Source organism: Ranitomeya imitator, chromosome 1 (genome assembly GCF_032444005.1).
Source record: "Ranitomeya imitator isolate aRanImi1 chromosome 1, aRanImi1.pri, whole genome shotgun sequence".
Classification (NCBI taxonomy): Eukaryota; Metazoa; Chordata; class Amphibia; order Anura; family Dendrobatidae; genus Ranitomeya; species Ranitomeya imitator.
Genome location: NC_091282.1, coordinates 993,959,597 through 993,985,503, shown reverse-complemented (window position 1 = coordinate 993,985,503; position 25,907 = coordinate 993,959,597). Strand labels below are relative to the sequence as shown.

Below are 25,907 nucleotides of genomic sequence, written 5' to 3'. Positions count from 1 at the left end.
CTGACCAAATATTTATTTTCCACCATAATATACAAAAAAAATGATAAAAAAACACAATGTGATTTTCTGGATTTTTTTTTTCTCAGTTTGTCTCCCATAGTTGAGGTCTACCTATAATGTAAATTACAGACACCTCTCATCTTTTTAAGTGGTGGAACTTGCACTATTGCTGACTGACTAAATACTTTTTTGCCCCACTGTATATGAACCCCACTTGCCACTGCACCAGGGCAAGTGGGAAGAGCTTGGCTAAGCACCAGGTTTTGGGCATCTTATGGATACACCATTTCTGGGGTGACTGATTACTGATGTTGGTGGCCTGGGGGGGGAAGCTATATCTCTGTCACCTTCCTAGGCTATTAATATCAACCAACAGATGTCTGTTTACTTTTTGCTGGTAAGAATTTATATAGGGACCCTATGCTATTTTTTGGGGAGGGTCACCATAAATTCACCAGGAAATGCTAAACAAATGTGAGCTATTATTAATAGCCTAGGAACCTTATGGGATATTGTCTCTTGTCCCAGATTATTAACATCCCCAGCCATGGGCTTTACCTCTGCTTGTTATGAAAATTGTGCGGGATCCCACAATGGTTTTTTTTATTTAATTCATTTTACACAGCTGCTGCTGAATAAAACTCCCATCATTGTCTCCAGGTCATGCTGATATCAGTGCGAGCAGGACACAATAATGAGAGCTGCCTTCAGTTGCCGATGCCTGAAATCAGTGCAAACTGTACTGCTCCTTCCCAGGTGCCGGTACTTGAAAAAAACCTGTGGATTTTTCACACAGACACAGGGTCCATGTGAAAAACCTGACATGTGTGCACTACCACTGAATACAATGGGTGTGCATGTGTGTTAGGGCTGGCGGAGCGCACCGAGTATACATATATATATTGAGTAGTAGGTGCGTTCGCAACCCGGGGTCCACCGTGCAGGAGATAACCTGCTGCTAGTAAAAGACAGTACTATATGGCGGTATAAGCAAACTCTGTTACTTCACATATTCACTTGAGAAAGAGAACGCTATGCCCTGTTAACCTCACAGGAGAACAGCTACCTAATAGAGCCAACAGTGGTCATGCAGTCAGCATAACACACAAAAAACTCCTCACCGGAGGTGCCGGTATTCTAGGGGCTTATTTCAGCCAAACCCTGAATTCACATACACAAACTCCTCACTGGAGGTGCCGGTATTCTAGGGGCGTATTTCAGCCGAACTCTGACCACATGCAAGCATGACCACACTGGCGCTGAGCTCATAACTTAGGTTAATACTAGCGCATGGCAGTGCAGCCATGCGAACCTTTTATAGCTTCAGCAACTTCAGGACCTTCCTAGATGACCAATGGGAGCTGCTACAGTACCTGAGCAACTTCAGGACCTTCATAGAGGACCAATGGGAAATGCTGCAGTACCTGAGCATGTGACCCTCGACCTCCAATGAGAGGTCTTACCCTGGGCATGCTCAGAAGGGGAAAAGCAGGACTTAGTCCCCGAGACATCTGCTCGCCGCTGACCAGTACTGGCTACAATGGCTGAGCCTGGAAAGGCAGCAGTAATCATCCGCACCATATCAGGCTGAACCAGACGCTGGGACCGACGTCTCCGCTGAGCAGGCTCCACTGCGGCTGGAGAAGAATGGGAGACCGCAGTGGAGATGGTTCATATTTGCATGTTTCAGCGCTACAGTGTGCTGCCTTATTTACTTAACTATATACGAGTTGGCAACTCTAGGTTCAGCACCTGTTCACACTGAGTCTATGTTTGGATGTGCCGGTCAGGTTTTTGAAATGTATTCTTTAGCCTTCTGATCGTGCACTCCGCCTCCTAGCCACAGGTGTTTTAATTACAGCAGGTCCAATACCCCTCCACAGAGAGAGAGAATTTTAGTCTAGGAAGAGGTTTCACATGTACCCATTCAGATGGAGACGTTTATTCTCAGTGAGGTAAGGCAAGTGTAGGACCTGGTATAAGAGAGATGCCGTAAAGGGGCTACCAGGTACACATAAAACTGGCCATTTTTATGCGCTAAACACTCTCATTTTTCATATTTCTAGTGCAGTAATGCAGTTCAATTTTTGTGTTTCATATTTGCATGTTTCAGCGCTACAGTGTGCTGCCTTATTTACTTAACTATATACGAGTTGGCGACTCTAGGTTCAGCACCTGTTCACACTGAGTCTATGTTTGGATGTGCCGGTCAGGTTTTTGAAATGTATTCTTTAGCCTTCTGATCGTGCACTCCGCCTCCTAGCCACAGGTGTTTTAATTACAGCAGGTCCAATACCCCTCCACAGAGAGAGAGAATTTTAGTCTAGGAAGAGGTTTCACATGTACCCATTCAGATGGAGACGTTTATTCTCAGCGAGGTAAGGCAAGTGTAGGACCTGGTATAAGAGAGATGCCGTAAAGGGGCTACCAGGTACACATAAAATTGGCCATTTTTATGCGCTAAACGCTCTCATTTTTCATATTTCTAGTGCAGTGATGCAGTTCAATTTTCGTGTTTCATATTTGCATGTTTCAGCGCTACAGTGTGCTGCCTTATTTACTTAACTATATACGAGTTGGCGACTCTAGGTTCAGCACCTGTTCACACTGAGTCTATGTTTGGATGTGTCGGTCAGGTTTTTGAAACAATATTGTAAAAGTATCGGAACTCCGATACAGTGAATATCGGTCGATACCCGATATTGCAGTATCGGAATGCTCAACACTAGTCAGAAGTGTAGTACAAGGGTAGGGTATAGATGGGTTGCAATTACCATGTTAAGTAGCATGTGAACACAAGGAGGTGCTGATGGATCACAGGTCCAAATCTTTGTTACATGATTCTCTGGCTGCGTCAGCTAACGGGCCTTCTGTCAGTAGAAAGACTGAGTCCAAAATGAAGAGCTGCCTATTATCCCCTAGGCTGCTCCCTTCCACACGCTGCCCCAACCCCTGGGCTGGGCAGCCTCCCTCCTGCCATATCTGAGAGCATGGTTTTCCAGCCAGAACGTGGATGTCCATAACTTTCCGCCCGAAGCGCTAAATGGAACGGCGGCAGCGCCACTGGGTTCTGCTGGATTTTATCTGTGCAGGGAGAAAAAATATGGCTACCATATTTAATTCCTGGTAGCGATGCTTTATATGTTAATAATGCAGAGTTCTACAGGTGGCTGTAAGGTACAGGCATGTGGGGGAAGGAATGCCAATTCCGATTATGTGCTCGGCTAGGCGCAGAGATATTGCATTCTGTTATCATAGGTCATTTTCCAGATTCAATACCTCAGATCCCTGTGCTGGTCTGCGATCTGTAGAGTCATGATGTCTGCTTGAGTCAAAGAAAAGACTCCAGTTGGCTGGTCCTGCACAATTCCCACCCCTGTGATAATTGCGGAACTTGGTCCTGGGAGACACAGGGTCTATGGTCTTTCGGCCCCTCGGAGAGAGCTTCAAAGGCCTATTTGCTTGTGCTAATTAAAGAAAAGCATGGGTTTGCTCTGTCTAAGGAAGTGCTTTTGCTGGATAATGAGGTTCCACTGAATAAGGTGTATTTGACTTCCCTTATGGCCTGGGGGAATGCCAAGGGTCAGGCTGAGCTTGGAGCAAATATTTTTGTGAGCGCCGTGGGAAGTGAGTTCATTGGCCATGAACTCGCAGGACCTGTCAGACGGCACCGTGAGCAGGAGAACTTTCTCATGCTTGAGGTGCCCTCAGACAGGCAATAGCAATTCACAGGGAGACACTGAGCACACGGTGCTCAGTGTCGACTGGATGACAGGCTGTATGGATGCATCATGCATCCATACAGCCTGCCATGTAGATGTAGCAGAGCCATCTAGATGTAGCAGAGCTGGACCCGTCATAGGACAAATGGATTAAAAACATCTCTGCGAAAAGGTGAGGAATATCGTTGTTTGGTTTTTTTTACCTCTTTCGCAGATGACGAGTGCATCAGGGGAATGGGCGAGGCCGTAAGTATGGTTTCATTAAGAATATTAAAGGAGTCTGTGTCATTCTTTCAATTAAAGGACTTTTTTTCTTGGTGTCTGTGTTTTCTTACAATGTGACTATGGGGTTAGTAATGGGGGCGTCTCGAGGCTTGATGTCACTTGACAATACAAAAGTGAAATCAACCCTCCCAACTATCACCCCACTTGCCACCGCTACAGGGCAAGTAGGAAGAGTGAGGTTAAGTGCCAGAATTGGCGCATCTTAGAGATGTGCCTTTTCTGGGGCGGTTGAGAGCTGATTTTTTCTGCCTGGGGGGCAGTAGCCATGGCCCCTTCCTAGGTTATTAATATCATCCCGCAGCTGTCTGCATAGCCTTTTCTGGTTATTAATTATAGTGGGACCCCACGTCATTTTTTGGGGGGGTCCCCCATTTTAATAGCCAGTAAAGGCTAATTATACAGCTGTGAGCTGATATTAATAGCCTGGGAAACTCCATGGGTATTACCCCCTTCCCAGGCTATAAACATCTGCCCTGAGCCGTCAAATTTCCCCTGCTGGTTAAGAAAATTGCACGGGAGTAATTTTTTTTCCGAAAAATAATCTTTTTTTAATTGAATACATGTACAGTAAGCTGCACAAACACTGTACTAATTGTATATGGCAGACATCTATATATCTACCTACTATATTTGTATTTACTGTATGTATTCCATCTCTTCTATCCCATCGGCTCCTGCAGTGATTTTACAGAACACGGCAGATGAATTGTCGGCTTTTCTTCTATATATGTATCTAAGTAATATAAATACAAGTATATATGTGTGTGTCACTGACATCTATATATCTATGTATTCTATGTGTTTATATATCCTTTCTATCTATTCTATGTTAACCTGTCACTCTGTGATTTTACTGTATGCAGCACATGAATTGCCGGCTTTTCAAGGGACACTGATGCGTAAATTGGTCCGAGTGCTGTGTGATTTTGTTTCTCACACCCATAGGCTTGCATTGGCGAGTCTCAGTTGAGTTTCGGTGACAATCACAGAATGCTGCGATTTTACACGCACGCTGAATATGCCCGAGAAAATAAACGGTGATATGCGCTGACCCATAGATTAACACTGGTTCGAGCGCTCGAATAGCACTCGCCCGTATTCTACGGTACTGTGACGCCGGCCTTAATTTTTCCGTTTTTTTGTAGGAGCTGTGGCAATGAGATGGCCTATCCATGTAAAGCTAAAAGTGACGCTTTCTCAAGAGCCAGACAAAGTGCTACTATTCAGCTCAGGCCTATTAGGCTACTTTCACAATTCCATCAGTATGGGGCCGTCGCAAACCGTCAGCCCTACGTACCGACGGACGTTGTGAAAATAACTGCACGACATGGGCAGCGGATGCAGTTTTTAGATGCATCTGCTGCCCATTCTGCAGTCCGGGGAGGAGGGGGCGGAGTTTCGGCCACGCATGCGCGGTCGAAAATGGCGGACGCGACGCACAAAACAAGTTACATGGAACTTTTTTTGTGCCGAGGGTCCGCCAAAACACGACGCATCCGTCGCACGACGGATGCGACGTGTGGCCATACGTCGCAATTCCTTCGCTAATGCAAGTCTATGGAGAAAAAACGCATCCTGCGGGCAACTTTGAAGGATGTGTTTTTTCTCAAAAACGATGCATTGTGACGCATGCCATAAGACGAAAGTGTGAAAGTAGCCTTAGACAGATAATTACAAGTCTGTACAGTCCATATATTTTGACATCAGATCATACAGATTGTACACAATCTAATATATAATTGTCTAAGGGTCACTTCCGTCTTTCTGTCTGTCTTTCTATCTGTCTGTCACGGAAATCTGAAGTCGCTGATTGGTATTGGTCAATGGGCACAGTCCGGACGTAAAATGGCCGCTCCCTACTCCCCTGCCGTCAGTGCCCGCTCCATACTCCCCTCCAGTCAGCGCTCACACAGGGTTAATGCCAGCATGAACGGAGTTATGCCATGGTGTAATGCACTCCGTTAATGCTGCTATTAACCCTGTGTGACCAACTTTTTACTATTGATAATGCCTATACAGCATCAATAGTAAAAAGACCTAATTTTAAAAATAATAAAAAAATCATTCTATACTTACCTTCTGTCGGCCCCCGAGTACAGCCCAGGCTTTTCCCGCTCCTCGAAACCCTCGGGTCCATGCATTGCGGTCTTGCGAGATGATGACTATATTCACCCTCCATTGTCCGCTGACCCACTCGCGTCTGCTGCCATCTTCCTTTCCCCGCTAAGTCATATGGGTAATTTCGCAAAGCATCCTGGGAACGCAAGATGGTGGCAGCCACGCGCCCATCTGCACAGCGCCGTTGGATCCCAGGAAGCGGAGAGACGGGATGCTGAGGAGCAGCGACCAGAATGGTATGTTCAACTACAAGGGGCCCTCGGATCGTTAGGTGAGTATGTTTATTTTTTATTTTTTTAACCTGTGACATACGTGGCTCGGTAATATAGTACGTCACTGGGCAATATCCTACGTGTCTCTGTGCTGTATATTACAAGGCTGGGCAATATACTACGTCGCTGTGCAATATACTACAAGGCTGGGTAATATACTACGTCGCTGTGCAATATACTACAGGGCTGGACAATATACTACGTGGCTCTGTGTTGTATACTACGTGGCTGGGCAATATACTACGTGGCTCTGTGCTGTATACTACGTGGCTGGGCAATATACTACGTGGCTCTGTGCTGTATACTACGTGGCTGGGCAATATACTACGTAAATGGGCAATATACTACGTGGCTGGGCATACTACGTCGCTGGGCAATATACTACGTGGCTGGGCAATATACTACGTGGCTGGGCAATATACTATGTGACTGGGCAATATACTACGTGACTGGGCAATATACTACGTGGCTGGTCAATATACTACGTGGCTGGGCAATATACTATGTGGACATGCATATTCTAGAATACCCGATGCGTTAGAATCGGGCCACCATCTAGTCATATCATAATCATTGAGTCCATATTTTATGAAAATAGGAGAAGACATATACAGCAATCATAATCTTATATAAATCTGGATTTTGTAATGATTTTTTTTATAACAATTACATAAAAAAACTGCGTAATGCTCTAATCTAAATTAAATGGTAACTGTATTTCTGCACACAATTGACAACATATTGTGAGTCTTTTCATGTAGGTTTCTCCCATGGTGAACATGCCATATTTATATTCCAGTAAGGCTTCATGTTTCTATTCCAGCTAATGAGCTGAAAATCCTCTCCAGTCATTGTAATTGTTTAAATGGGTTTCGGTGCCTACTTTAAGAAATCCATTAGTCCCCATTCATAACACCTACAGATACACTGTGCATATGTGCATGCAGGTTATTAAGCTATTTTTCCTAGGCAGTAAGTATTGCTGTATGACTTATGCTAGACAGTAAGAAAGCCACAGCCTGAACCCCTGGGGTCATTGCAGAAAAGTGGAAAAGGTTCACTCCTGAACAGTACCTGAATGAGCTGCTGTGCTTGTGGAAACAATGGAAAGGACCCCTCATGGAGCTAATCAACAAGGTTCCTTTTACTGATCAGATTTAAGTTCTGTAAAAACTCCTTTAATGGGAAGTTCTGCATTTCTGCATACTGTGCTTTTTCCCTTCACAATCTGAGGAATCTGCAACTGAGACTCCGGAAGACACCTCAGATGCAGAAATGATCAGAGTAATGTTATCACTGGAATAATTTCCTTCAGCAGTAGCAGTGCTTCTAATATTACGACTATCAGGGTATTCAATTCTGCATCACTTTACGTCATATATCACCAGCCAAAAAAGAGCTCCATTCACAGAGCAATGGCTGATATTATTACACAGTGGAGAATCAATCCTACACTCACCATCTCCAAAGTAAGATAGGCATACTGCGTTTTTTTCTAGCTTTTTTTCTCGCAGCTTCACTCTTAAAAATGCTGTAAAAAGAATCTCCCCTATAAATTTCTACGAAAAATCAATTTGCTGTTCATATGTTTAGGCTTCTGAGCACCTTTTAAACACTTTAAGCTTACAAAAACATCTGGCTGGAGAAAAGAAATTGCATGGCACTTCTTAGAAATGACTCCTAATAGAAAATACTCCAAACTAGACACTGCCCAATCCAAAGGCTGCAAAACGGAGTGCAGGGAAAGAAAACACTGCAGAAATGCTTGAACATTTTTTTTAAATTTTGGCAGAAAATGATTCAGGAAAGCAAAAAATGTCTCCCTAAAAACCCCTCCTGAAACAGTGTCGCAAAAGCACCCCTTAAAATGAACATTGCTATGTACAAGTTCCATTTCATGTTACGTCTCTTAACCACTTTGGAAACTCTGAAGCGATTAAAGGGAACCTGTCAGTAGATTATGAAGCTATAAGATGCAGCCACTGCCTTTCAAGGCTTATCTACAGCATTCTATAATGCTGAAGATAAGCCCCCGGTCCGACCTGCAAGTGAAGAAAAATAAGTTATATTAGTTATATTATATTCACCCGGGGGAACGGTCCGGTCCAATGGGTGTCACAGGTCCGAGTCCAGCGCCACCCATCTTGTGACGCCGCCCTCCTGCTTCTTCATCGCTCCTCAGCATCGGCGTTCTTGCTCAGGCGTACTGATCTGCCCTGTTGAGGGCATAGCAAAGTACTGCAGTGCGCAGGCGCCAGGAAAGGTCAGAGAGGCACCGCACCTGTGCACTGCAGTACTTTACTCTGCCCTCAACAGGGCAGATAAGTACGCCTGAGCAAGAACGCCGATGCTGAGGAGCGATGAAGCAGGAGGGCGGCGTCACAAGATGGGAGGCGCCGAACCTGGACCTGCAACGCCCATTGGACCAGACCACTTTCCACCCAGGTGAGTATAATATAACTTATTTTTCTTCACTTGCAGGTCAGACCTGGGGCTTATCTATAGCATTATAGAATGCTGTAGATAAGTCCTGAAAGCCACATCTTATAGCAGCAAAATCTGCTGACAGGTTTCCTTAACATAAATGACACCCACTCTCTATACTTGTAAATACACAGCTAAAGACGCCAGAGGCAGAGAAGCTGCAAGAACAGCAGCAAAACCGTCAGCGAGGCCACTTCAGGAAAAAGACCACCAGAGTTTTCCTGAAGGAAGACTTACCGGTTGCGACAGCATCTAAAAGATGTGTGAACATACATAAAGAGTATGCACACAAAGTCTTGATAAAGAAGAAAAACTGAGCAGAAACTGACCAAATCCTCCTAAAAACTCATAACTCAAACTTAAAGTTTCTGCTCAGTGGCTACGTGAAAAATGTTTGGAGCAGAAACTGATAGGAAACTCCCCAAATTCTCCTCAAAGATTCAAAACTCATCAAAAACATGGAGTTATCACTCAGTTTCTGCTCCAAAATCTTCTAAAAATATCTGTGTGCCCAAAGCCACCAACGTCTGCTCCAAAAACACCTACAAGAACTCATGCTCCAATTCATTAACACAATCTTTCCAAAATTCTGGCAAAAAATTGCTTTCAAAAGTTAAATTTTTCAGTAATTCAGAGTTGTGCAAAAATGTTGCAACTTTTGGCTTGTCATACAATTTTGAATGGGCAGAGCTGGGGCAAGACAGGAACACGGCAGAGGCGTGAAGCCACAGCTCGTTTAATTCATGACAAGCTTTGGAGTTCCTTAACTCAGATACCTTACTCCAATGAGAGACTGCATGCAGGCACATGTCACTCCTTAGACGTTCCTTAAGCATCTCTTAATGCATCAGGATCATCTGACCCCAAAACACCACCTCATTGAGACCAGCAAGAAAATCGCTGGTCTTAATAAATTGGGGCCATTTTGTACACATACCCCACCCACCTTGGGAATCCCAGCCCCACACTGTGTATAATGCATAACACACTGCGGGGCTGGGATTCCAAGGTGGGTGGCCGCACTGGCCGCACAGGCGCAGTCTGCAAGCCTGGCTGTGACGTCAGACGGCCAGAGCTCACTCCGCCTGCACCAGACAGTACTACACAGCGCAGGCGCCGGATTTCATGCGAAAACAGTGCAGAACGGGCGGCGCCCGGCGCCCCTGAAGATCTGAGTGACGGCAGTGTGGCGTTTCAAGTAGGGGGGGTGAGGACCTGCCTCCCTGTCTAAAGAAAAGTATTTTGGAGAAGTTATAAAATGCTTTATTTTGGGAATAAATCCACAAAAACTAAAAGAGCCACCTTGTTAGAATGCAGCATTACTGCTGCACAAGGTGGCTCTTTTAGTTTATAACGGCTGGAGGGGGTGACAGTGGCCCTTTAATGAGTGTCAAACAGTAGTCTTCATCAATCTGGCTCCAACTTTCTCTGATTGCTGTTGCCAGATCAGCTTTGCAGGTTGGAGCCTTGTCATGGACCATTTTCTTCAACTTCCACCAAACATTTTCAATTGGATTGAGATCCGGACTATTTGCAGGCCATGACATTAACCATATGTGTCTTTTTTCAAGGAATGTTTTCACAGTTTTTGCTCTGTGGCAGGATGCATTATCATCTTGAAAAATGATTTCATCATCCCCAAACATCCTTTCAATTGATGGGATAAGAAAAGTGTCCAAAATATCAACATAAACTTGTACATTTATTGAAGATGCAATGACAGCCATCTCCCCAGTGCGTTTACCTGACATGCAGCCCCATATCATCAATGACTGTGGAGATTTGCAAGTTCTCTTCAGGCAGCCATCTTTATAAATCTCATTGGAACGGCACCAAACAAAAGTTCCAGCATCAACACCTTGTCCAATACAGATTTGTGATTCATCACTGAATATGACTTTTATCCAGTCATCCACAGTCCACGATTGCTTTTCCTTAGCCCACTGTAACCGTGGTTTATTTTGTTTAGGTGTTAATGATGGCTTTCGTTTAGCTTTTCTGTATGTAAATCCCATTTCCTTTAGGCGGTTTCCTACAGTTCGGTCACATACATTGACTCCAGCTTCCACCCATTCATTCCTCATTTGTTTTGCTGTGCATTTCCTGTTTTGGAGACATATTGCTTTAAGTTTTAGGTTTTGACGCTTTGATGTCTTCCTTGGTCTACCAGTATGTTTGCCTTTAACAACCTTCCCATGTTGTTTGTATTTGGTCCAGATTTTAGACACAGCTGACTGTGAACAACCAACATCATTTGCAACATTGCGTGATGATTTACTCTCTTTTAAAAGTTTGATAATTCTCTCCTTTGTTTCAATTGACATCTCTTGTGTTGGAGCCATGTCAGTCCACTTGGTGCAACAGCTGTCCAAGGTGTGAGCACTCCTTTTTAGATGCAGACTAATGAGCAGATCAAATTTGATGCAGGTGTTATTTTTGGGTATGAAAATTTACAGGGTGATTCCACATGGACCCGTGGAAGTGTTAGTGCGCGAAACGGCCGTCGTCCAGTCTCTTCACTCCCCGCTCACTCACCTACTCCTGTCAAAGCCGAAGAATGTTATTTTTCACTTAAGTGTTAAATAAAGGACACTTTTAGCTAAGGAAAAATCGGGTGAGCGCCACATTTCTTTTCTCCGTTTTGTATGCTATATGGATTGTGGATTTCCTATGTGGAGCACCACCCTTTTCAGCAGTGATCCCAGAGTGTCCTAGATCTAATTGCTATAGACGGGGGAATCTTACAGTATTCAGTGCCAGTAATACCCGCTAATCTTTGGAAAGTGGACTATTCCATAATTTTGTTCCTCAGAATTGAGTGACTCCATAATTTTTTCCCTAGGCTTGGTTAAAAAAAGTAACCATTACTGACTACCACATTTTTTGTTCTTGATTTCTTTTAGCCAGAAAGTTGCCATTTGAAATGACTTTAGTTTTGTGCCATGTCTGTGATCTGCTTTTTATAGAAAATTAAACAACTGAATGAACATCCTCCAAGGCCGGTGATTCCATAATTTTTGCCAGGGGTTGTAGAAAAAGATACTCTAAGGCTATGTTCACATGCAACATTTTTTGCTGTTTTTTTATACAAAATGAAAGCTGCTTTTTACAGTACCAGCGAAAACCATAAGATTTCAGAAATCTCATGCACACGCTTGTTTCCTTTTCCTCACTAAATGTTAGCACTTCAGTGATTTAAAAATATGTAGGAAGTCAATTCTTCTTTATTATTTCAAAATACTCTTTTTCGGTGATTACTTTATATCTGCGTTCATACTGCACCCACACACACACAAATGATACACCATTTGAAAGGTAAACTTGCCCCCTTCAGCAAGAAAATAGCCAAACAAACCACACATCCACGATGTTATCACAAAATACATTTTAAACATTAATGTTCATAAAATTGCAGTAAGGAAAAATGACTTGCAGGTGGCACCACAGTACCCCAAAGCACAATACCACAAAGCTGAAACAAATACTAATATTTGCCTTGGCGGCTTTCCAGCTTGTCGAACTCCTTGCCCAGCCGATTTCAGGCAAGTAAATATAAAATATTTGCTACATATGTTGAAGTAGAATAAAAGTAAAACTTTACCTGTTTAAGGGTATGTGCACAAGTTGCGGATTTACCTGCGGATCCGCAGCGGATTAGCTGCTGTGGATTTGCATCAGTTTTCCATGCGTTGTACAGTACCATGTAAACCTATGGAAAACGAAATCCGCAGTGTACATGCTGCGGAAAATACCAGGCGGAAGCGCTGCGGTTTATTTTCCGCAGCATGTCAATTCTTTGTGTGGATTCCGCAGCGTTTTACACCTGCTCCATAATTGGAATCCGCAGGTGTAAAAACGCATGTGAAAACCGCACAAAACCGTGGTAAATCCGTGGTAATTCCGCAGATAATCCGCAGGGTGTTTTATCTGCGGATTTTCAGATTCTGCGCAGAAAAATGCGCACACAAATCCGCAACGTGTGCACATACCCTAAGACTTCAGCTTTAAAACTGAAGATATAAATGAATGCAGCCTAAAAGGGACTGGACAGGTTCTGAACCATCAGATTTTCCGTAATATTGGACTGTCATTGAAAAGTCTATGTTCCTTCTAAGGATGCAACTTATTGGTGACCTGGAGTCACCTCTGGTTCCAAGTAAAAAACTGCAGCGTTGACATAACTCAGACTGTACATTGTTTCCCGATGGGAGAGATTGGTAGAAACAACCTTGCAAAAATTGAAAAAAAAAATCCAACCATGGGGAAAAAAAAGGTAAAATAATCTGCAGATATTACTTTTTTTAAAAAGGAATATTCCCAATTATTATACAACGGTGTAATTACACTCAGTTATGGGGTCAATTCTCCTTTATCATTTTTACTGTCAAAGTGGCACTGCTGTACAGGGAGCTGCTCCGTTCACATACATAGGGCTGTGTGGCACTTCCCTACACTGCAGATAGATGGCAGTGCTGCTGTGGAGGGGACAAAAAGCTGCTGCCTCTGTTCTTTTGCAAGGTCCTGACAATCAGACCCCTTCTGATCAGTAAGTAAAATACCATTATGTTTAATGTTGGGGGATCTCCTTTAGGCCGGAGTCACACTACCGTATAATACGGACGAGTGCTATGTGATAAAAAAAAAAACGCATAGCACTCTGACCAGTATTCTTCTATGGGGCAGCTCCCATCACCGTTTTTTTCCTCGGCCGTTTTCAGTGTGCGAGTGAAATCGCAGCATGCTGCGATTGTCACCGACACTCGGCTGAGTCTCAGCTCACTCGCACCTATATAAGCCTATGGGTGCGAGAGAGACAATGCACATCACTCGGATATCATCCAAGTGATGTGCGATATACGCTGACCCCGGCAATGGAGGAGATGGAGAAATGTATCCGCCTCCTCAGCAGTTGTGCTCCGATCCGCTCTGTGCAAGAGGCTCAGAGAACAGACGCATGACACTCGGCTCCTGCTCACAGCAGAGCAGGAGCCGAGGGTCATTAGCATATTGCATCCGATGGATGCACACAAGGTATAAAAAAAAACGGTCCGTCTTACACAGACGAGAATCGCAGAAATGTTCCCTGAACATCCGTATGTCATCCGTGTACAGTGTGAGGATGCGATTTTCTCGCATGTACTGTAAGCATCCGTGTGACATCCGTATGGTGAGATTTTCTTGCCAGCTTGCAAAACGGACATATAATGGATTCATGGGCTCAAATATTCGTGAAAACATATATACAGTCTATATATATGTCAGTGAGACACATAGCTCTCTGTGTTCATCATCTCATTAAATACATTTACATTTGATCAGCTTGATTTTCCTGAAATTGCCTGGGCCCCTGACAACCAATAGGTGAAAATTTTGCATGGGCCAACTAGTACTAATATTAATATTTTTTGCCCAAAAAGTAATGAAGGCATTTTTGCAGCCTTTTTGGTGAATAAATCTAACTTCAATAAGCATGTACTGTAGACAAAGCATACAGTTGAAACCAGAAGTTTACATACACTATATAAGAAGACACATATCCATGTTTTTCTCAATATCTGACAAAAAAATCAGATTTCCAGTTTTAGGTCAATTAGGATTACCATAATTATTAGTATTTTCCAAATGCCAGAACAATGAGAGACAGAGAACGTTTTTTTATTACTTACTGCAAAGTCAAAAGCTTCCATACATTTCATTAGTATTTGGTGCCATTGCCCAATGACTTGGGTCAATCGTTTGAGATATCCTTCCACAAGCTTCTCACAACAGTTGGTCAGAATTTGGGCCTACTCCTTCTGACAAAACTTGTGTAACTGACCCAAGTTTGTAGGTCACCGGCCTTTTTGAGCTTTTTCCATAAATTTTCAATAGGATTGAGATGGCCACTCCAATACATTGACTTCGTTATCCTTAAGCCACTTTGTTACCATTTTGGCAGTATGCTTCGGGTCATTGTCCATTTGGAAGACCCATTTCCGCCCAAGCTTTAACTTCATGTCATTAGATGTTGCTTCAGTATTGCCACATAATCTTCTTTTCTCATGATGCCATCTATTTTAAGACCTGCATCAGTCCCTTCTGCAACAAAACAACCCCACAACATGATGCTCCCACCCGTGTTTCACAGTTGGGATGGTGTTTTTAAGGTATGTGCACACGTTGCAGATTTGTCTGCAGAATTTTCTGCACAGAATCTGCAACTCTTGGCAGAAATCGCAGGTAAAAATCCACTCTTTTTTATGCGGATTTTAATTCAGATTTGTCTGCGTTTTTGTAACCTAAATAAAGATCTATTATTTAACAAAAAAAAAAAGAATTGTGATGTAATTTCTTGTCCAACCTCTTCATTTGCATACTCCATTGAAGAATAATGTATACACACACAAAGATAGATATAGACAGACAGATAATAGATAGATCTATACATAGATAGATTATAGATAGATGATAGATAATAGATAGATAAATAGACGATAGATAAGATAGATAGATAATAGATAGATAATACCAAGTCCGATATTTGTAAAGAACCTAATAAAATGGTACATATATAGTTCAAGACACACAAAAAAATCTGCACGCGATATCTTTAATTAAAAAGAAAGGAAAAAATGGCACAGGCTCCTGTGCACTTTTCTGCGCCAGAGAGGGAAAGCCGAGGGCTGGGGGTTGATGTTTCTAGCCTGAGATGGGGTTAATACCCATGGAGCTTCCCAGGCTACGAATATCAGCCCACAGCTGTATATTTATCCTTTACTGGCTATTAAAATAGGGGACCACCCAAAAAAATGATGTGGGGTCCCCCTATAATTAATAGCCAGAAAGGCTATGCAGACCACTGCAGGCTGATATTCATAGTCTAGGGAGGGGCCATGGATATTGGTCCCCCTGGCTTCAAATACCAGCCCCCAGTCGCCGCAGAAAAGGCACATCTGTAAGATGTGCCAATTCCGGCACTTAGACTCTCTCTTCCCACTGCCCTGTAGTGGTGGCATATGAGGTAATAAGGGGTTAATGTCACCTTTGATTGTAAGGTGACATTAAGCCCAGTTAGTAATGGAGAGGCATCAATAAGACACCTATCCATTACTAATCCTATAGTAGTGAAAGAGTTAAATACACAGCCAGAAAAAAAGTATTTTAATATTCTTAATTTCACCATACTTACAACTGCACCTAATTCCCCAAAGCCATCGATCACCTGCAAAAAAATCAAAAATAATAAACCAACAGTATACTCCCTGGTCCAACGCAGTCAAATTAAGCCCTTTACCCCCAAGGGTGGTTTGCACGTTAATGACCGGGCCAGTTTTTACAATTCTGACCACTGTCCCTTTATGAGGTTATAACTCTGGAACGCTTCAACGGATCCCAGTGAATCTGACATTGTTTTCTCGTGACATATTGTACTTCATGACAATGGTAAAAATTCTTTGATAGTACCTGCGTTTATTTGTGAAAAAAAACGGAAATTTGGTGAAAATTATGAAAATTTCGCAATTTTCCAACTTTGAATTTTTATGCAATTAAATCACAGAGATATGTCACACAAAATACTTAATAAGTAACATTTCCCACATGTCTACTTTACATCAGCACAATTTTGGAACCAAAATTTTTTTTTGTTAGGGAGTTATAAGGGTGAAAAGTTGACCAGCAATTTCTCATTTCTACAACACCATTTTTTTTTAGGGACCACATCTCATTTGAAGTCATTTTGAGGGGTCTATATGATAGAAAATACCCAAGTGTGACACCATTCTAAAAACTGCACCCCTCAAGGTGCTCAAAACCACATTCAAGAAGTTTATTAACCCTTCTGGTGCTTCACAGGAATTTTTTGAATGTTTAAATAAAAATGAACATTTAACTTTTTTTCACAAAAAATTTAATTCAGCTCCATTTTGTTTTATTTTACCAAGGGTAACAGGAGAAAATGGACCCCAAACATTGTTGTACAATTTGTCCTGAGTACGCCAATACCCCACATGTAGGGGTAAACCACTGTTTGGGCGCATGGCACAGCTCGGAAGCGAAGGAGCACCATTTGACTTTTCAATGCAAAATTGACTGGAATTGAGATGGGACGCCATGTTTCGTTTGGAGAGCCCCTGATGTGCCTAAACATTGAAACCCCCCACAAGTGACACCATTTTGGAAAGTAGACCCCCTAAGGAACTTATCTAGAGGTGTGGTGAGCTCTTTGACCCACCAAGTGCTTCACAGAAGTTTATAATGTAGAACCGTAAAAATAAAAAATCATATTTTTTCACAAAAATTATCTTTTCGCCCCCAATTTTTTATTTCTCCAAGGGTAAGAGAAGAAATTGGACCCCAAAAGTTGTTGAACAATTTGTCCTGAGTACGCTGATACCCCATATGTGGGGGTATACCACTGTTTGGGCGCATGGGAGAGCTCGGAAGGGAAGGAGCGCCGTTTGACTTTTCAATGCAAAATTGACAGGAATTGAGATGGGACGCCATGTTGCGTTTGGAGAGCCACTGATGTGCCTAAACATTGAAACCCCCCACAAGTGACACCATTTTGGAAAGTAGACCCCCTAAGGAACTTATCTAGAGGTGTGGTGAGCACTTTGACCCACCCAGTGCTTCACAGAAGTTTATAATGCAGAACCGTAAAAATAAAAAATCATATTTTTTCACAAAAATTATCTTTTCGCCCCCAATTTTTTATTTTTCCAAGGGTAAGAGAAGAAATTGGACCCCAAACCTTGTTGTACAATTTGTCCTGAGTACGATGATACCCCATATGTGGGGGTAAACCACTGTTTGGGCGGATGGGAGAGCTCGGAAAGGAAGGAGCGCCGTTTGACTTTTCAATGCAAAATTGACAGGAATTGAGATGAGACGCCATGTTGCGTTTGCAGAGCCCCTAATGCACCTAAATAGTAGAAACCCCTCACAAGTGACACCATTTTGGAAAGTAGACCCCCTAAGGAACTTATCTACATGTGTGGTGAGCGCTTTGACCCACCAAGGGCTTCACAGAAGTTTATAATGGAGAGCCGTAAAAATAAAACAAAAATTTTTTCCCACAAAAATTATTTTTAGCCCCCAGTTTTGTATTTTCCCGAGGGTAACAGGAGAAATTGGACCCCAAAATTTGTTGTCCAATTTGTCCTGAGTGCGCTGATACCCCATATGTGGGGAGGAACCACTGTTTGGGCGCATGGGAGGGCTCGGAAGGGAAGGAGCTCCATTTGGAATGCAGACTTAGATGGAATGGTCTGCAGGTGTCACATTGCATTTGCAGAGCCCCTAATGTACCTAAACAGTAGAAACCCCCCACAAGTGACACCATTTTGGAAACTAGACCCCCTAAGGAACTCATCTAGATGTGTTGTGAGAGCTTTGAACCCCCAAGTGTTTCACTACAGTTTGTAACGCAGAGCCGTGAAAATTAAAAAAAAAATCTTTCCCCCCAAAATTATATTTTAGCCCCCAGTTTTGTATTTTCCCGAGGGTAAGAGAAGAAATTCGACCCCAAAAGTTGTTGTCCAATTTGTCCTGAGTACGCTGATACCCCATATGTTGGGGGGAACCACCGTTTGGGCGCATGGGAGGGCTCGGAAGGGAAGGAGTGCCATTTGGAATGCAGACTTAGATGGAATGGTCTGCAGGCGTCACATTGCGTTTGCAGAACCCCTAATGTACCTAAACAGTAGAAACCCCCCACAAGTGACCCCATATTGGAAACTAGACCCCCCAGGGAACTTATCTAGATGTGTTGTGAGAACTTTGAACCCTCAAGTGTTTCACTACAGTTTATAACGCAGAGCCGTAAAAATAAAAAATCTTTTTTTTCCCACAAAAATTATTTTTTAGCCCCCGGTTTTGTATTTTCCCAAGGGTAACAGGAGAAATTGGACCCCAACAGTTGTTGTCCTATTTGTCCTGAGTACGCTGATACCCCATATGTTGGGGTAAACCCCTGTTTGGGCACACGGGCGAGCTCGGAAGGGAAGAAGCACTGTTTTACTTTTTCAACGCAGAATTGGCTGGAATTGAGATCGGACGCCATGTCGCTTTTGGAGAACCCCTGATGTGCCTAAACAGTGGAAACCCCCCAATTATAACTGAAACCCTAATCCAAACACTCCCCTAACCCTAATCCCAACAGTAACCCTAACCACACCTCTAACCCTGACACACCCCTAACCCTAATCCCAACCCTATTCCCAACTGTAAATGTAATCTAAACCCTAACTGTAACTTTAGCCCCAACCAAAACTGTAGCCCTAGCCCTAACCCTAACCCTAGCCCTAGCCCTAGCCCTAACCCTAACCCTAGCCCTAACCCTAGCCCTAACCCTAGCCCTAACCCTAGCCCTAACCCTAGCCCTAACCCTAGCCCTAGCCCTAATGGGAAAATGGAAATAAATACATTTTTTTAATTTTTCCCTAACTAAGGGGGTGATGAAGGGGGGTTTGATTTACTTTTATAGTGGGTTTTTAGTGGATTTTTATGATTGGCAGCCGTCACACACTAAAAGACGCTTTTTATTGCAAAAAATATTTTTTGCGTTACCACATTTTGAGAGCTATAATTTTTCCATATTTTGGTCTACAGAGTCATGTGAGATCTTTTTTTTTGCGGGACGAGTTGACGTTTTTATTGGTAACATTTTCGGGCACGTGACATTTTTTGATCGCTTTTTATTCCGATTTTTGTGAGATAAAATGACCAAAAACCAGCTATTCATGAATTTCTTTTGGGGGAGGCGTTTATACCGTTCCGCGTTTTGTAAAATTGATAAAGCAGTTTTATTCTTCGGGTCAGTACGATTACAGCGACACCTCATTTATATCATTTTTTTGTGTTTTGGCGCTTTTATACGATAAAAACTATTTTATAGAAAAAATAATTATTTTGGCATCGCTTTATTCTCAGGACTATAACTTTTTTATTTTTTTGCTGATGATGCTGTATGGCAGCTCGTTTTTTGCGGGACAAGATGACGCTTTCAGCGGTACCATGGTTATTTATATCTGTCCTTTTGATCGCGTGTTATTCCACTTTTTGTTTGGCGGTATGATAAGAAAGCGTCGTTTTTTGCCTCGTTTTTTTTTTTTTCTTACGGTGTTTACTGAAGGGGTTAACTAGTGGGCCAGTTTTATAGGTCGGGCCGTTACGGACGCGGCGATACTAAATATGTGTACTTTTATTGTTTTTTTTAAATTTATTTAGATAAAGAAATGTATTTATGGGAATAATATTTTTTTTTTTTTTCATTATTTAGGAATATTTTTTTTTTTTTTTTTTTTTACTTTGTCCCAGGGGGGGACATCACAGATCGATGATCTGACAGTTTGCACAGCACTCTGTCAGATCACCGATCTGAGAGCAGTGCAGGCTGCTTCACAGTGCCTGCTCTGAGCAGGCTCTGTGAAGCCACCTCCCTCCCTGCAGGACCCGGATCCGCGGCCATCTTGGATCCGGGGCTCGAGCAAGCAGGGAGGGAGGTAAGACCCTTGCAGCAACGCGATCACATCGCGTTGCTGCGGGGGGCTCAGGGAAGCCCGAAGGGAGCCCCCTCCCTGCGAGATGCTTCCCTGCACCGTCGGCACATCGCGATCATCTTTGATCGCGGTGTGCCAGGGGTTAATGTGCCGGGGGCGGTCCGTGACCGCTCCTGGCACATAGTGCCGGATGTCAGCTGCGATAGGCAGCTGACACCCGGCCGCGATCGGCCGCGCTCCCCCCGTGAGCGCCGCCGATCGCGCTGGACGTACTATCCCATCCGTGGTCATGGGGGCCCACCCCACCTCGACGGGATAGTATGTCCGATGTCAGAAAGGGGTTAATAACGAGTGTCCCACGACGATCTTCCCTATAGATCTGTCACATCTGAGACAATGGCTTCTGCAGTGTTATCTGCTTCAGAGAAGTTTATAATGTAGAGCCGTAAAAATAAAAAATCGTATTTTTTCACAAAAATGATTTTTTCGCCCCCAATGTTTTATTTTCCCAAGGGTACGAGAAGAAATTGGACCCCAAAAGTTGTTGTGCAATTTGTCTTGAGTACGCTGATACCCGATATGTGGGGGTAAACCACTGTTTTGGCGCATGGCAGAGCTCAGAAGGGAAGGAGCACTGTTTTACGTTTTCAACTCAGAATTGGCTGGAATTGAGATCGGACCCCATGTCGCGTTTGGAGAGCCCCTGATGTGCCTAAACAATGGAAACCCCCCAATTCTAACTCCAACCCTAACCCCAACACACCTCTAACCCTAATCCAAACTCTACCCATAACCCTAACCACACCTCTAACCCCAACACACCCCTAACCCCAACAGACCCCTAACCCTAATCCAACCCTAAACACACCCCTAACTCCAACACACCCCTAACCCTAATCCCAACCATAATGCTAACCACACCCCTAACCTTGACACACCTCTAACCCTAATCCCAACCGTAAATGTAATCCAAACCCTAACCCTAACTTTAGCCCCAACCCTATCCTTAAATTTAGCCCCAACCCTAACTTTAGCCCCAACCCTAGCCCCAACCCTAACCCCAACCCTAGCCCCAATCCTAGTGCTAACCCTAGCCCCAACCCTAACCATAGCCCCAACCCTAACGGGAAAATGGAAATAAATACTTTTTTTTATTTTACTATTTTTCCCTAACTAAGGGGGTCGTGAAGGGGGTTTGATTTACTATTTATAGCGTTTTTTTAGCGGATTTTATGATTGGCAGCTGTCACACACTAAAAGACGCTTTTTATTGCAAAAAATAGTTTTTGCGTCTCCACATTTAGAGAGCTATAATTTTTCCATATTTTGGTCCACAGAGTCATGTGAGGTTTTGCTTCTTGCGGGACGAGTTGATGTTTTTATTGGTACCATTTTTGGGCATATGACATTTCTTGATCGCTTTTTATTCCGATTTATGTGAGGCAGAATTACCAAAAACCAGCTATTCGTGAATTTCTTTTTTTGGGGGTCGTTTATACCGTTGCACGTTTGGTAAAATTGATAAAGCAGTTTTATTCTTCGGGATAGTACGATTACAGCGATACCTAATTTATATCATTTTTTTATGCTTTGGCGCTTTTATACGATAAAAGTGATGTGAATATTTTTTTTTTTTTACTTTATAACATTGCCCCGGGGGGGGGGGGGCATCATCTTATGCACTTTCAGTAATAAGTGATAATTCTTGCTACAGGGCATATATATATAATTATAAAATGGTAATAGAACAACTCAAAAGCAGTCCAACTATGCCCAAATCAAAGGAAAAACGTAGTTCTACGCAAAGAATCAGTTTAAGCTAATAGAAGAAACGCGTATTTATGAACAAAGAACAAACTTTATTTATTGGTAAAAAACAGACAATTAAAAATAGCCAACAGTGCTACAAGTGAGCCAAGAAAACAAAAAAGGCATCACCAATGGATGGGCAAAATAGATCACTACAGGTATATAAGCTACAAATAGATTCCTCAATGCATAAATAACAAGTGCCAGGGAATAGGAACACAGGCTAAGGGTTAGGTAAATAAGGGTCAAGTGATTAAGTAAGTACAAATGAATAATAAACTATAGGCATATAATAACGCCAAGCGATAGGATCACAAAGGATCCATAATCTCAAGAACCCCAAGACCTTTAATGTAAACCTAAGGAGGAATCATCTAAAAGTAGTAACATAGTATGGTACGCTACTCACCAGCATCCAAATGGTGATGCCACAGCCCCAATGCGCATTTCGGCTCTATGCCTTCGTCAGGGGGAGTCTGGTAAGATGGAAGATGGTAACAAATCGCAAGCTGATTTTCCCACTCTCAAGAGTTCATTTGAGTTCATGCAGCCAGCAGGCGTAGCTTCGGTGACGGCACCACTAGTCACCGAAGCTCCGCTCCCTGCATTTCATTAATTCCCCAGTCGTTTACAGCCGGAAGTGGCCACATTAGCAGCGCTCCCGGTTGTAAAATATAAATGCCCCCAGATATGGATTATTGCGTGGGACTTGACTGCACGGCGAACAGGTATGGGATATTGTTGCTTTTTTATTTTGGAACTTTTTACAGGAGAACAAAGGCTTCCCTTGGATTGAGAGTACAATAAAGATGTTAAAACCTGTGTGTTTCATTATTTCATTAAAAGACTTTATTCTTAATGTGTGTGTGAATTTTTAACCCTTTGAGACTATTGGATTAATAATGGATAGGTGTCTTAACAATAGCAAGGTTACATTAACCCCTTACTACCCCATATGCCAATGCTACAGGGCAGTGGAAAGAGAGAGGCTAAGTGCCAGAATAGGCGCATCTTACAGATGTGCCTTTTCTGGCGTGGCTGGGGGCAGATGTTTTTAGCCAGGGGGGGCCAATAACCATGGTCCCTCTCTAGGCTATTACTATTTGCCCTCAGTCACTGGCTTTCCCTCTCTGTTGCAGAAAATTGTGCAGGAGCCCGCGCCATTTTGTTCCATGAATTAATCCTTTAATTTAACACCTACAGCTCCCAAATTTTACACACACACTAATAACATAATGTGTCTCACAGACATATATATGTCTATATATATATGTTTTCACGAATATTTGAGCCCGTGAATCCATTATATGTCCATTTTGGAAGCCGGCGAAAATCTCGCCATACAGCTGTCACACGGGTGCTTAGATGTGAGAAAATCGCATCCTCGCACTGCACACGGATGACATACAGATCACGGTTCAGGGAACATTTCTGTGATTCTCGTCCGTGTAAAATGGACCAATTTTTCATACATTGTGTGACTCCAGCCATCCTGTGAGAATAACCCTTTACCACATACTATCTTCATTGCATATGGTTTAATCTGTGCACATCTGTGTAAAGGAGAAACACTTCATCACATTTGGTTGAGAGACTTTTTTTGGGGGACGAGGTTTTTTTAAGAGTCACTGGAATTGGCTTTGTCCGTATCCTTTTTTACAGCCTTATGACTTGACAGTGTCAAGTTTTGAGTCGATTCCACAAGGAAGTTTCACTTTGCTGCTTTGTTTTAAAAAAAACTTTTCAAGGTTTTTAAAACTTTGTTAAAAAAATGCTTCGAAAAGTTCTTGTATGAACATTAAAATGAATTTTTTATGAAAATCTATGGTGCGGCTCAACTTTAAAATCCTTGTAAAACATCTCTGTGTGAACATATCCTTATCATATGTGCACACGACATCTTTTTCTGACGGGCGAACGCACTGAGATTTTCAAAAGGAAAATGCTTCCGGAAACACCATCTTTGTTTTTCCCGATATGACCGTTTTTATTGTTTTTTTTGGTCAATTTCGGAGTGCTTTTAGAATATCTTTGTCAGTCGGCAGGTTTTGCATTTTACCAATGATTTTGGGGCGTCTTTTGCGCTTGTGTTTTTCTGGATGTTTTTGGACTCCAGAAACCAGAGATGACGGAGAAAATGTTCAAACAGACGCCTGGTAATCTTTGGAGCTTTCCTATTGACTTGTGTTGTAAAGTATAGAGTGTCTTTGGAGTGGAAGACGCCTGAAGAATGATCATGGCGCTTCTTTTAACCACTTGACCTTCTTTGGAAACGTGAAGCAGTAAGGATATGTGCACACGTTGCGGATTTGCCAGTTAGTCCGCTGCGGATTCTCATCAGTTTTCCATGTGTTGTACCGTACCATTTAATCCTATGGAAAACCAAATCCGCAGTGCACATGCTGCGGAAAATTCCACGCGGAAAAATTGAGGTTTATTTTCCGCAGCATGTCAATTCTTTGTGCGGATTACACAGCGTTTTACACCTGCTCCTCAATAGGAATCTGCAGGTGTTAAAATGCAGGTGAAATCCGCACAAAAAATGCTGGAAATCCGTGGGTAATCCGCAGGAAAAACCCACTGCATTTTACCTGCGGATTTTTAAAAAACTGAGCAGAAAAATTTGCAACGTGGGCACAAAGCCTAAGAGACACTCAAGAGACTGAGCAGCATGCACACAGGAAGCCATTATTACACAGAAATGCAGATGATCATGCTTTTAAGCATTTATTTTGCGTGTTCAGAGTGGAATCTGCCTAAGTCCTAAAGGAGCAGAACAGTCTTGGGCAGATGCCATAAATGCAGATATTCTCCCCCTAGAAAGCCCCCTGCACATATGGCAGCCAATGAACATTAACTATATTGTTATGGGAGATTTGTTGGGGTCCTACAGAAGAAAGCTCTATGCAGCCCACCCATGAGTTGTAACTGTGTGCATGAGCCCCAACCCTGACAGACTGCAGCCCCCTACACAGCAGACAGCTGCTGCAGGCTGTATACAGGGCAGATCAGCGCCATGTATACTGTACATATCACCAGACACTAGGAAATGCCCCAGGGCTGTGCACTACAACTCTCAGCATGCAAACACACAGGGAGAGCCACAAGTTGTAAACTGCTGCTATTTACCATTCCTTGACTGCCTTGAATATGTCAGCCGCGCTGCTGCCTTCCATGCTGGGGCTTTCCTGGGGTACCACAAGTGCCAGCAGTCAGTGTAGCACAAGGAGATGCCGCGAGTCTCCGCTGTGAGGTAAGGAGTGTCCTCTTCCCGGCGGCGGCGCTCGGTGTGTGAAGAGAGTCGGTGCCGGCGGCCGCAGCTGTGGACAAGTTCTCTGCTTACAACTCTTCCTGTCAGCACCGGCGTTATCTCCAGGGGAGAGGGTCACATGGCAACAGCTGCTATATGCTATACATGTGTGTATGTATCTATGTGTGTGTATCTATGTGTGTGTATATGTCTGTGTGTGTATCTATGTGCGTGTATGTATGTAGCATGGGAAGAGCGGAGGAGGACACAATAGGCAGGCGGCTCCTATAATTATAGGTTCACGTGTCACTGCATTCATTGTTCAGCCCTGTGCACTGCTCCTGTATACTGTCCCTCCTGTATACTGTCCCTCCTGTGTACTACACCTCCTGTATACTGTCCCTCCTGTATACTGTCCCTCCTGTGTACTGTCCCTCCTGTGTACTGTCCCTCCTGTATACTGTCCCTCCTGTGTACTGCCCCTCCT

General features: G+C 43.2%; 1 protein-coding gene across 3 annotated transcripts in view; it reads right to left on the bottom strand.

The window, feature by feature from the left end:
* LOC138656729 (uncharacterized) overlaps positions 1 to 25,620 on the bottom strand; it is a 166,410-nt gene extending 140,790 nt beyond the window's left edge. For all 3 annotated transcript variants that reach the window (XM_069743929.1, XM_069743927.1, XM_069743928.1), the window contains exon 1: positions 25,300 to 25,620. In XM_069743929.1, the coding sequence (XP_069600030.1) occupies positions 25,300 to 25,346 (47 nt within the window). In that variant the 5' untranslated portion in view covers positions 25,347 to 25,620. The remainder of the gene's footprint in view (positions 1 to 25,299) is intronic.
* Between the last annotated feature and the right edge of the window lie 287 nt (positions 25,621 to 25,907).